The 13,380-nt window shown below is 37.0% G+C and overlaps 1 protein-coding gene across 1 annotated transcript in view; it reads left to right on the top strand.

Moving 5' to 3' along the window:
• The window catches only part of LOC106867758 (inositol polyphosphate-4-phosphatase type I A), an 80,390-nt gene that overhangs the window by 14,818 nt on the left and 52,192 nt on the right, over window positions 1–13,380 (top strand). The window contains exons 2-6 of the mRNA XM_052975773.1: window positions 5,361–5,484; window positions 7,862–7,929; window positions 8,401–8,488; window positions 9,195–9,398; window positions 10,369–10,407. Of these exons, the coding sequence (XP_052831733.1) occupies window positions 5,367–5,484; window positions 7,862–7,929; window positions 8,401–8,488; window positions 9,195–9,398; window positions 10,369–10,407 (517 nt within the window). The 5' untranslated portion in view covers window positions 5,361–5,366. The remainder of the gene's footprint in view (window positions 1–5,360; window positions 5,485–7,861; window positions 7,930–8,400; window positions 8,489–9,194; window positions 9,399–10,368; window positions 10,408–13,380) is intronic.

Raw genomic sequence — 13,380 nt, 5'->3', positions numbered from 1 at the left:
CTTGCCTCACCACCTCAGCCCAGGTCTTCCTGGGCCTACCTCTTCCACGGGTTCCCTCAACTGTTAGGGTGTGGCACTTTTTCACGCAGCTATCCTCATCCATTCTCACCACATGTCCATACCAGCGCAATCGTCTCTCTTGCACACCACAACTGATGCTTCTAATGTTCAGCTTTTCTCTCAAGATACTTACACTCTGACGGGTATTCACATTGACATTACACATCCAACGGAGCATACTGGCTTCATTCCTTGCGAGCTTACGTATGTCCTCAGCAGTTACAGCCCATGTTTCACTGCCATGTAGCATGGCTGTTCGTACGCATGCGTCAGGTATTTCCATTGTTTTGTCCAACCCCTGTATTTATATATTCATACACGAATATTCATTGTCCGAATATTTTCAGTTTTTGTCCTCTCTCCATTTACACGCATATATGTATGTATATTTTGTGTATCTAGCCCAAGCAGTTTTATTTGTTTATTTGCATCATTATCTCTGTATGTGGAGGCGCAATGACCCAGTGGTTAGGGCAGCGGACTCGCGGTCATAGGATCGCGGTTTCGATTCCCAGACCGGGCGTTGTAAGTGTTTATTGAGCGAAAACACCTAAAGCTCCACAAGGCTCCGGCAGGGGATGGTGGGGAACCCTGCTGTACTCTTTCTCTCTCCCTTTCTTCCTGTTTCTATTGTACCTGTTTTTAAAAGGGCCAGCCTTGTGACACTGTGTCATGTTGAATATCCCCAGAGAACTACGTTAAGAGTACACGTGTCTGTGGAGTGCTCAGCCACTTGCACGTTAATCTCACGAGCACGCTGTTCTGTTGATCGAATCAACTGGAACCCTCGACGCCGTAAGCGACAGAGTGCCAACAACAATATCTCTGTATGTATTTACATATATTTAGTATAAACATGTTTAGGAGACAATTAGAGTGATGTGTCATGTTCATAAAAAGAAAATGTTCTTTAACCTGAAGTCACTCCTGTCAGGCAGACCTTTATAGTCAATAGCACACTGTTGGTGATCTTTGCAGCTTTTATTCTGACACAGGGTGAATAAATTATCTAATGTATTGTTCCATTTTTCTTTTTATACTCCTGCTTCAATTTTTAGCATGTTGAGTGACCGTTGACAAGTGCATTTGAAATGTTTAAGGAACGTATTGTTAAACATTGTGTGCGATTGTCTTTATTATTATTCTCTGGTTTAAATCTCAGTTGTTAATGAGAATTTTCATTTCCTCTGTTGTCTATTTGGAAGCGAATGAAAGAGAGTGTAAAGCAGAGAATATATTGCACAGCATTGGGTAATTAAATACATTATATAGTATAAATATCGTCTGATACTACATTCTCCTGTTCACTAAACTCTCTCTTTCTTTTCAAAGCTCTCTTCAGTATTCTCCCTCTCTTTCTCCAACTCTTTCTCTTTCTCCCTCTCTTTCTCTTTTGGTGTCTGTCCGTCTCCATGCAGCTTCCATTTCCCTCTAAACTCCCTTCTAACTTTCATTTCTTTCCTATTTATCTCCCCCCCCCCTGTCTTTATTTGTCACTCTCTCAAAACCACACCACCTCACCCCCAACCTGCCTTCCAAACTTTGCTGATTTTTACAGCCTGCAGTTTTCTATAATTGACAAACCTGCAAACAATTGAGGTGAAAGCAAGCAGCCAGCCTCTCAAAACCAATCATGCCATTTAATCTACCACCATCCCACAGACACACAAGCCAGCCTCTCCTGGCTCCTCCTCTCCCATCTCTTACACACCAGCCTCCTCCCTCCTATCCCCTTACCTCACATTCTACTATCAAGACAAACCTAGGAACAATAAAAATTCCAGACATGCCAAACATGATCCCTGGAGCAAATGTAAACAACATCCAAATGGAGTCACACTGACAACAGTGCAATGCACAACTCATGCAGTTACCACATGCACATATCGCCGTACAATTTATGTTGGCTTCAAATTAACCCTAATTAAAGACATTCTAGCTGTGACCATCCTGTTTTATAATTTTTTTTGCAGTCATAGTGTACCTTGGATCACATTATTTAATGTTTTCTTTTTGTTATTTTATTTCACATCAGAAAGGTCTGGTTCCAAAATTATTTGTTATTTCTAGCAGTTCCCCTCTTTGACTTCCTCACTTTGGATATAAACCTATGGTCAAAAGGCTATTCTGATCATAACCATACTTGGCTTATTGGCACAAGGGATTCTGGGACACGAGTGTTTTGAGATGTGATGAACACGCTATCGTCAATGAGAGAAGTTGTTCTCCTGTGACGTACAGAACAGTGATGAACATATTTGCATTTGAATCTGCAGGAATTTATTAAGAATAAAAAAATACAAATCATTGTTTCAAATCTCGCTGTACACAGTGCAAATAAGATTTTTCTATCAGTTTGCAGATACAAGCGCTGGTCAGCAAACAGTTTGCTCACTGAAATTATAAAGAAAGACAGTGGCTTGTTTGGGTTCAAAGGTCTGGATGCTTCTGCCGATAAGGCATAACATGTCAAAACAGCAGTGTTCCAGAGCCCCTTGCACCAGTAAACTGGGTGTATTATGCATGCACTGCCATTGTAATAGGGAAATGTTTTCTTGTGACATGCACAAGAGTAATTAGCTTTTTTGCATTTGAATCTGCCAGAACATACTAAGAATAAATTTGCAAATCAAATACATTTCTCTCTTTCTCTCTCTCTACACATACATACACTTGTGTGTGTGTATAGGTGAGGTGCTGAAAAGTTCCTGACTTTGGGTAAAAGAAAATACAGGAGAATCAGTTAATTATGATTTTATGCAATATATTCACTTCTCAGATTCACACACTTATTGCAGCAGTCCTTCATTTTTTCTAAGCCCTGTAAAAGAACTCCAACCAGGCTTTTCGTGATATCCTTAAAACCAGGAACTTTTCAGCACCTCTTCATATATGTATGTATGTATGTATGTGTGTATGTAAGCCAATGGGCACACAAAAGTAAAATGTTAAATGAGGGTAAATTTGAAATCATGTACTTGGGGGGAAAAAGACTGCTCCAACAACCATATTCTCTTCCTTTAGGAGAACTACTCACAGGATCCAATAATATCAGGGACTTTGGGGTAATTGTTGACAACAATCTCAGCTGGAGTGTCCACATCAACAATAAACTTCTGGCTTGCTGGATGAGCTCAGGTTCCTCGGATCTTTTTGGTTCAGAGAGCAATGTGTCACCATTCCCCTCTTCACCTTTCTATGGCCACACCTAGAATATCGTTGCCCCTGTGGTTTCCCTTACACCAAACAAAACATTATGGAAATTGAGTCATCCCTGAGAGCATTCACTAGAAAATTGAAAGGGTATGACTGATCTTGATTTTTGGGACACCCTTAAAACGTGGAACCTTTATTCTCTCCACCGCTGCTGTGAGTGCTGCACCATTTGCACAATATGGAGAATATACCACCAGCGTTGTCCAAACGACCTTGACATTAAATTCAGAATTCATTCAAGGCTGAGGTCACATGTCATACATCTCCTACATGTGGGTAGATACTTCCAATATCAGACTTAATTTCTAAAAATTCTTTGTCACCCACAAAATTCTCATATCGCTCACCATTTTCTAGAAATTCACCCATCGCCCACTTTGGGAAGCTATGCTTTAAGGGCAAGGGTGTTCAATTTGAGAAACATTTTGATCTAAAGTGTGTATGCTTGTTGGATTACTGGTTTCATTTAGAGTTGACAAGAAGAAAAAGAAAGGAAGGAGGGAAGGAAGTAAGTGACAAGTACAGATGACAGCCTGGTATATAGTTTGGTGTGAGAAGAATCTTGAAGCTTAAACACTGTTTAAATGCATGACTATGTGGTTAGTAGTGTAGAGCCTTAATAATTATACAATTAAAGCATATGTAAATTGTGTTATAATTAGCTTCCCTCTCTCTTTTTGTAATCGTTTGGTGCATTGCATTTATTTCCCTCTGCTTCCATTGGTTGGCTGGTAATTGCTCGAGTTCTTCTCACTTCTCCTTCCTCACTGTTTGCTAATCAGCCATCTGTGGAACAAGAAGGGAAACACTTCTTACTTTCTTATTTCTTCTTTTTCTTTTTAAATGGGGTTCACTTTTAGAGAGAGAGAGAGGGAGAATAATTGGGTGTGTGTATGTTGTGCAGACTGTAACATGGGACAGGAATTGGCATATCTCATATTTCATCCCTTGTCATTCATATTTCATCTCTACAGATACACTCTTTCAGTTACCCCTAGGTCAGCAATGAACTGAATATTCAAAGAACTCCTGTGACACTGCTTACCAAACTGGGTTGTAATATGGTTCTGATAGAGTCACAAAGATAATTTTCTTTTATTTGGCTGGGTCTGGAGAAATGGGGATTGCCCATAGCCTTCTTAAGCTGTTCAGGACCAATGTGACTGATGCAGTTAATATTCTTCTTTGGCAATTGCAAGTCTACATCTTGGGAAAGAGCCTGAGAGGGTCAACATTCTGGGAAGGTAGAATTGAATGCAGTGATTAGTATAGGGCTTGAGGGGTTGGATACAGCAAAGATAAGAGGGATGGGTTGGGAATGCCCAGCCAGCTCTGAGAAGTAGAGCCATTGTAGAAGCAGTAGAAAAGCAAAGAAAGGACATCTTTAAAATGTTTGATAAAATCTAAAATCATCATCATTGTCATCATTTTACAGCTGTTTTCCCTGCTGGTATGGGTTGTTGAATCTCAGTTCATATTCAAGGCTGCTGCACTTTTAGATGGAGCAGAGGATCATGTCTCACTCCTAAATTCTATTTTTGGCCTGATTTTTATGGTTGGATACCATTTCTAACCTGTTTACACTGTGAAATGTTATAAATGTGTTATACAATAAACTATTTGAGGCATAAAAGCCACAAGACAGCATCATTTACTACAAACAAAAACTAAGGAATATTTCCTCAAGGGGTTAGGGGTGGGTTATTTTTAAATATTTAATCAAATGGGTTGTGGAGATTTACTAATTTGCCAAAATGGAATCTAAAAAATTTGGAAATGCTGTTCTACTGAATCACTTGTCTTGCTAGAAATAACAACCAAATTCCCCTCACCCACTTTGAATAGTGTGGTCCTAAATAAGACTAAGTCTGAAGAACGATAGGATGGTCATAGTTGGAGCATCTGTTTCATCAGGGTTGACTTGGGATTAAGCAACCCTAACAGCGTGAGCCAACAAAACAAATTGTATATATTAGAAATAGTAGCTAAATCTCCCTCAAGCAACACCCTACTATTTTAATAAAGGAAGGACACAAATATAACAACAGCAAAATATTGGAAATATTCCATGTTTTATTTTGCAGACAATCATGAGGTTCAATAGCAAAGCACTTGCAAGTCTTTCTTTGCAGACCAACATGAAATTTGATAAAGAAGGTATTGTATGGATGAAAGACAAGCAAGATGGACTTTTTAAGAAAGGAGAAGGTAAGGAATATAAGTTTTCTAATACACACTGTGTTAAATAGTGATTAAATTAAATAATGATTAATTATTTAAATGTGTTGCAGATAAATGTATAGTAAGCAAATTACATCTAAGTTCTAGAATGTGTTGATCTAAATAGTCCCATGGACAGAGGAATGAGAAGTTGAGGGATTCTTGTCCTTTGAGTGCTCAATACACTGAGACTTGTCAGGGCAATCTCCTTTATTTTATGTGTATAAAGAGAATAACAAAATGTATTCATATCTGCTGAAAGTTCAACAGCAAAAGGCTTAAAAACTAGTTTAACTACTTCTAAAAATTATGTTAGGGTTTCTAAGATGGCCAATGGTTAGTATGGAGTTTTTCAAAAGTCTTAAATTATATTTTCTAAAATCTGCAATGCACCACAGAGCACCATTTAAGAGCCAATGACTTATGTTTACTGGATATATTTGAAGCCTAAATATATTGATTGGATAGATACAATTGGCTCATTCATCAAAATTATGTCAAGACGAGAAGAAAATTAAGCTATTCCATTTGTAGAAAACATGTTTCCTATTGCAGCAACCATAAGCAGAAGTTTCCTTCCTCCGTTTCTTCCTATTCTTGGTAATTCCACAAGGGTCCGTTGCACTGTACTGCTTCTCTGACTGAGCCATGAAAAAACTCACTTATTTAGACTTAGGTCTGTCAGGAGCTCAAGGGCTCCTAAAGTCTGAGCTTAATTCAGTTGCCAAGGTTACAGCACTCGCCACTGAACAGGACACCAGTCCATTGCTGGGTAAATTTCCCATTTATTGCCAGTACTCCTTTTCAGCTGAGTGGACTGGAGCAACATGAAATGAAGTATTTTGCTCAAGAACACAACACACCATCAGTTACTAGGATTGAAACTACGATCACAGTCTTCTGGGTGTTTTAGCATTGTTATATATTACATATATGATACATATATAATTGTATACCAGGCAGCACACTTAGCAACATTTCATCCGTCTTTTATAGTATAAAGTTCAAATTCTGCCACGGTCATCTCTGCTTTTCACCCTTTTGTAGGGTGGATAAAATAAACTCCAGTTGAGTGCTGGGGGTTGATGCAGTCGACTTACCCCCCTCTCCTGAAATTGCTGGTCTTGTGCTAAAATTTGAAACCATTATATATCACACATTTAACACACACACACACATATACAAATAATATGTATGTATTGTTTAATTAAATTGTATATTATCCACTTAGTTGTAATTTGTTATGTGTGTGATCCTCCTGTCTGTGGAAAAATTGTCTTGTTTGACACCGGTCTGTAGTCTAAAAGAGGTTATAGAAAAAAAAAAAAGAATGGTGAACAAATGTTTTACAATTTTTAAAGATCAAATATGTAAAGTTTTTATAAAAAGATTTGCAACAAAGAAGCGCACTGTGCAAACCAGTTTACCACAGTCTATGAATACAAATGCACTTGTGAATTGAATTCAGGTTAATGGCAAAAAGGAGTAATATGAAAGGTTTCGAAACTTACCTCCTGAATAATGAGATCATGTATTCATGCATTGTATACAACAATACTCTGTCACCAGTCACAAATATTTATGTTGCACAACGCAGCATTAACCGCATATTACATTCTGACTTTTATTGCTCATTGTGTGTGACTGTTGTGTCATAACTGTCAAATTCCTCCACATTAATCACCTGTCAGTGTTACTGTCAGAGTTCATTTTTTGCACGTTGACATCTTTACTGCTCCAAAATGTTGACAACTTTACTGCTCCAAACAAACTGCAAGAAACTTTATTTATAATGGACAGACAAGTGTCCCCATCTTGTTTATTGTTATCACGTTTCTGCTGATGTAATCTCCAGCCTTCATCAGGTGTTTTGGTGGAATTTCGAACCCAACCCTTTATTTGACTAATGGGGTACACTGTTCTCATTCCAAAGGTATGTTGCTGATGTTATTTTGCCGTTGATATTATTTTTCAAGTCCTTCCTGGGATTGAACTTAGAATCTGAGGGTTAGTAACCCGTGCTCTTATCCACTATGCTATATGCCTGTGGGCAATTATAGAGTGAGAACAGTGTACCCTGTTAGTCAAATAAAGGCTTGGGATTTGAAATTCCACCAGAACACCTGATGAAGGCTGGAGAGTACACCAGCTGAAACATTGTGGTAGCAACAAACAAGATGGGGACACCTATCCATCCATTGTAAATAATGGACATAATTCCTCGTCTCAAAAATATAGAATGATGCAAGAAGCTTGTATGAAAGTATGATAACGCATGCATATGTATAAACATTCATGTAGTTGTATGTTTATTTAAATTTGATAATTTTATTATTATTATTATTATTATTATTATCTTTGGCAGCTTTTGTGGAAAGATTCTGCAGACTAAAGGGGAATATGCTGTTTTATTTCAAGAGTAAAGAGTTCACAGTAAGTAATTCACCATTTTATGTTTTTTTCCTGTCATTTTAATGTCCATTTTTCCATGCCAGCATGGATCAGATGGAGTTTATTGAGGCTCGATGTTCTCTCTGTTGCTACCCTCACCTGTTTGCAAGTAAGGTAACATTTTCCCTTGGCCAGACATGTTCTTGCAGAAAAGTGGAAATGAAGGACAGTCGTTTCACAAGTATTTTTGTGATATCAAGACAAAGACACACGCACGCACACAACCACCACCACCACCACCACCACCATTTATTATTGGTTTCCCTATTGTGTTGATGTGCCATTTTCTATCCTTAATAAAGCCGTTGGCATTTTTGCTGACATGGGTATACTAGTAAATGCATAATCTTTTACTCTCTTACGGGTTTCAGCAATTGGTTAGCAACAATGCTGGAGTACAGCATTATTCATGATTTCAGTGTAATATAATATAGCTGTTTTTTTTCATTGCAGAACACAGATCCATTGGGTGTGTTGATTATTGAAAGATGTACAGTAGAATTAGACACAGATGATGAAAACTTACATGGATTTATGCTAGGTAAGTAGTTTTTATTTTCAAGTTCCTGGAACGCTATGACATGGTCATTTTCCTGTCTTTCTGTCACCATTACCATGTTTGTTAATTCCATGTTTTGATCTATCACAGCCATTTTCTGTTGGTGTTTTAAGAATTCATCTATATTTATGCTAAATGTAAAATAGGTGGCTCTGGTAAACTTAAGTAATGAACACATACACACACAAACAGACTGGACAGTAAACTAGATATTGCTTGACCTCATGGCTACACTTCACTCAACATATTTTGATTATCCTACTTCATTCCACTCAGTATACCTAGAATGTCACACCTCACTCTGTACAGCATGATGTGATGGCCACACTTCACTCCATGTCCATCAATGTCACACTGCCCTCAACACAACACGTCCTGACTTCTACATAACATTCCACTTCCTCTGCACATGTTATGAACTGAAAATTGCTACCATCAATTAATATTGGTTTCAAATTTTGGTACAAGGCCAGCAAAGGAAACTTATAAAAATTATATTTGAATATCATCATCATCATCATCATCATCATTTAACATCTGTTTCCCATGCTGGCATGGGTTGGACGGTTTGACAGGAACTGACAAGGTCAGGGGCTGCACCTGATTCCATAGTTTGTTTTGGGATGGTTTCTACAGCTGGATGTCCCCTCCTAATGCCAAATAATTCTTTTTTTTTTTCTATTTGCAGTGTATGAAGGAGATGAGAATCCTGTCCATTTTGCCACACGCACAGAAGAACAGAGAGATCAGTGGATTCAGACATTGCATATTGCGAGTTATGAGTGTCTCAAAATGCAGCTGCAAAGTTTACGCGAACAGTTGGTTAGCAAAACAGGTCATGATCCACTTGATAGAATGCCTCAACAAGATACATGCTCCACCAACACTCCAGGTAAGCAATATTTTGTGTTCAAGTTTAGTTCTGGCCCAGTGTTATTGTGTTGCTGCTGTTTCATTCTGGTTGTGAGTCAGGTTTGCTGCTTCAATCTGTCAGCTTGGCATTGTTTATCATACAACTGTAGCTAACCTTTATGTTGTTTCTGTTGAACAGTTTATGGTTCTCGTGGGTGGATAGTGGAAACGTTTTATGAATAATGCTCTGAAAGTTTTCTATTTACTAACATGTATATGTCACTATTATTAACACCTTTCTATGACCTCTTTTCCATGCTGATACAGGTAGGACAGGACTGTTTCAACACAGCATCTTGCCATGTGTTGGAATCCACAAAAGAGAGGCCTAGCGTCTGTCGATCAGACCTCACCACTTTCATTTGTATGTTCCACTGTCAGCACTGTGTCACTTTTTAACCATCTACCGTTCTTCATAGGCATTGCCTTGAAGGTCATAAAAACCCTTCCAAATCTAACATTTGTGCTTGGCGCAGTCCTGTGGCTTGTTGAATTCTATCAAACTGCTCAACCCATACCAGCATGGAAAACAAACCTTAAATGATTATGATAATATATATATATATTTATATGAATCTGCACATGCATATAAATATTATATACATAAATATATATGCTTATATATATATAATTCAAATTTACAGAAAACAAAAGATGAAGACAGTTGATAGAACAACAAGCAGGTGTATTAGTTTAATGCTTGGGAAAATGAGAAAGTCTTTGGCGTTTTGAACCTATGCTCTTTGACAGAAAGGGTTGAGAGGGAAAACAAAAGTTCAGCTATATGCATTAACATGTATACATGTATATTCATGCACAAATGCAAATAAATATTTATACATGCATACACAAATATATGTAATTACATATACACACACACACACACACACACACACACACACACACATACTTATATTATATATATAGATATGTTTTGTTTATTTTTATAGATCTTTCTGGTGAAGAACCATGTGTTGAGATATGTATTGGTAAGTCTTTAACCTTTCTATGTTGCTGGCTGCCGTGTGTGTGTATATATATATATGTGTGTGTGTGTGTTGTGTTATGTTATAAGTGTGTGTGTGTGTCTGCGTTTGCTGTTAGGGTTTGCTTTTATACTTCAAATTGCTTTCATTTATGTTTAATTAGATTATTAATATAAAATAAAACAGTGGCAGTTTCAGGAAAAAGCACTTGGTACACACAGTAAAAACTACGATGATAATTAAAAAAATAATAATAAAAGAATTATCTGCAATAAGATGTATGCCCTTTTCATTCTTTGCAAAAAAAAAAAAAAAAAATTCTCCACAGAAGATAAAAAAATTGATATGTTTAGAAACGATTATCTCTCCCTGAGCAGCAACTCTCTTTCGTTCTCTGTTTCTAACACAGTATACACAGCTTCCTCTAAGACCACCACAGTAACCCCCCCCCCCACTGTATTTTATGTCTAACTCCTTTACTTTTGTCTCCACCCTAAGCTATTCTACTCCAGTGGAAGTGACCTGGCTGAGTATCTGACTTATTGGATTGTCCAACAACCAACCTTCTTGCCCATACTTATATTTCAAATTCACAATAGTTTTCTGGTGTGTTTCTGAGGCAGAACACTTTATTCGGCAATGCTTCTGATCAGCTGACTGTCAGGGATTATATATATAGCAGATTATCTGGGAAAGTTATCTGCGATAGACTGATCAGAGGTACACTTTTGGAGAGATGTATCTCTCATTTAGTTAAGCCAGAAAACCAGAGGAAACAGTGAGTTTCTTAGCTGCTCCTTTGGGGACGAGGGGAGATATTCACATCATCATCATCATGAGCATCATTGTTTTTACTTCTACCTTTTTTTATGGTCTCCTGGGTTGGATGAGACTTATTGAGACAATATTCAGGGTGGGTGTTTTTTTTCTGTTGCTTACCCTTCTTTTCTCTGTTATCTGTCTCAGTCATTAGACTGTGGCCGTGCTGGGGCATTGTCTTGAAGAACTTTTAGTTGAATGAATCAACCCTAGTATTACTTTTGTTTTTAAGCCTGGTGCTTATTCTATTAGTCTCCTTTTGCCAAATTGCTAACTTATGGGAACATAAACAAACAAACACTAGTTGCCAAGCAGTGGGTAGGGTGGGACAAAAACACAGACAGAAAGAGACACATTATTTGGAATTGTGTGAAAAAATTGTTTAAATATTTTGTGCACTGTGAGAGTATATAAAACCAATTTATTGCACACAAATTTTAACAACAAACTTTTATATATGGACCCCAAAGGTCCTTATGGAATCTGGTTGACAACCACTGATCTAAATTTACTCATAAAGAAATAGAGATACTGAAATTAGCAAAAGTTCAATACCTAAAGTTTTGTGATTGATCATTGATTGATATTGCCATCATCATCATCATTTTACGCCTGTTTCTCCATAGATTGAAGAGTCCATCTCAACACAGTATCTTGCTGTTTGTTATTGTTCCTTCTCATCTTTGCAATATCCAGTATCCCAACTTCAGCATTTACCGTTTCTTTCTAAACCTTCCTCAGCATCCCTTTTCAATTGGATTTCTTAGCACTTCATCATTTAACTCTCATCCTTCATATACATCACATATCTGTACCATCACTGTCACCCTCTCTTGCACCCGATGGCCCAATGCTCATTTTTTTCTGTCACTCATGCATGCAATTCTTTCCAGTCATTGCACATCTTCTGCATCATGTTTTACTCTCATGCAATATTGCATTTCTTACATATGCACTGTCTATCCTTAACACAGACAAAAAATAGTTCCCTAAACTGGTTCCACCCCATTCCTATACCCTGGTTACTACACTTTCACAACACCAACTGACAACTATTTCTAGTAAGCTTCCTGGGTAATAAACGATAATCTCATCCTTTTGTATATTGTGGATGTTATTGTGCAATATGTTATTGTGTAGCCCAGGTCAAGCTTAATTGAACAGATCACAGATCTATGACCAAAAACATTCTAGCTGTGACCATCCTGTCTTATTTGACCTCTGTTGGATTGCATTACCTAATATGTCCTTTCATTATTAAACTGTTTTCATGCCAACCTAACTGGGATTGCTGGGGTCAATGTAATTGACTTATCCCCTCCAATATAATTGTTAGTGTTAGTTTAGAAATAATGGTTCCTTAGTTCAAAACAGTTTAGGATAGTGTACACATCCAGGAATATGGCACCTGATGATGACTATGGTCAGAGATCAAACCGTTTGAAACACTGAGTAGATGTAAATATTTAAACATTTTTCATCTCTAAACGTACAGCTGATAGATTGGAAAAGCTTAATCTGAATGAAACTTGACTATTATTACTGTTATTTTCTTCCATAAATGCCAGTTTCCCACCATAGTTCTGGTAGTTTAGTAATTCTTTCATTTCAATACTTTTACACAGACATCTTTTCTTTTTGCAGGTTAGAAAAATCTCACCAACTTTTTTTTAAAAAAGATGATCAACTTTTTTATTCTCTGAGTAAAATCAGTTTTTTTTTTTCCTTTTTTTATAGGAATTTAGAAACAATTTTTTTATTTAAAACAAATAACAAAATACTTTTTCTGATAAACAGATCTAACCCCTTTGAGATAAATAAGAGATTTTTATTATATATTTTATACTTTTATATGGAATAATAAAAGAGAATATTTTTTTGGAAAATAGTGATTTGTGTATTTTTTTTCTCAAAAGAAAATTCGCAATATTTTTATTGCAGAGCAAAATTTCTAAAGACAAAGCTATCGTATAAAAATGTTTTTTTCCTTTTTTAAGTCAAGCCCCTCATCCATTCTGGGCCATCTCTTGTTTTCTTAAAAGTGTCTCATAAAGTCATATCCTAACCCTTTAAGGCTGGGTATAAATAGCAAGTCTTTTTGTGTGGGACACAAAAAAAAGGAAAAGAAAAAAACAAAAATACAAGATGATAATTAAT

This window comes from Octopus bimaculoides, chromosome 22, assembly GCF_001194135.2.
Source record: "Octopus bimaculoides isolate UCB-OBI-ISO-001 chromosome 22, ASM119413v2, whole genome shotgun sequence".
Classification (NCBI taxonomy): domain Eukaryota; kingdom Metazoa; phylum Mollusca; class Cephalopoda; order Octopoda; family Octopodidae; genus Octopus; species Octopus bimaculoides.
Note: the sequence above shows the minus strand (reverse complement) of the source record. Positions and strands in the feature narration are given on the sequence as shown.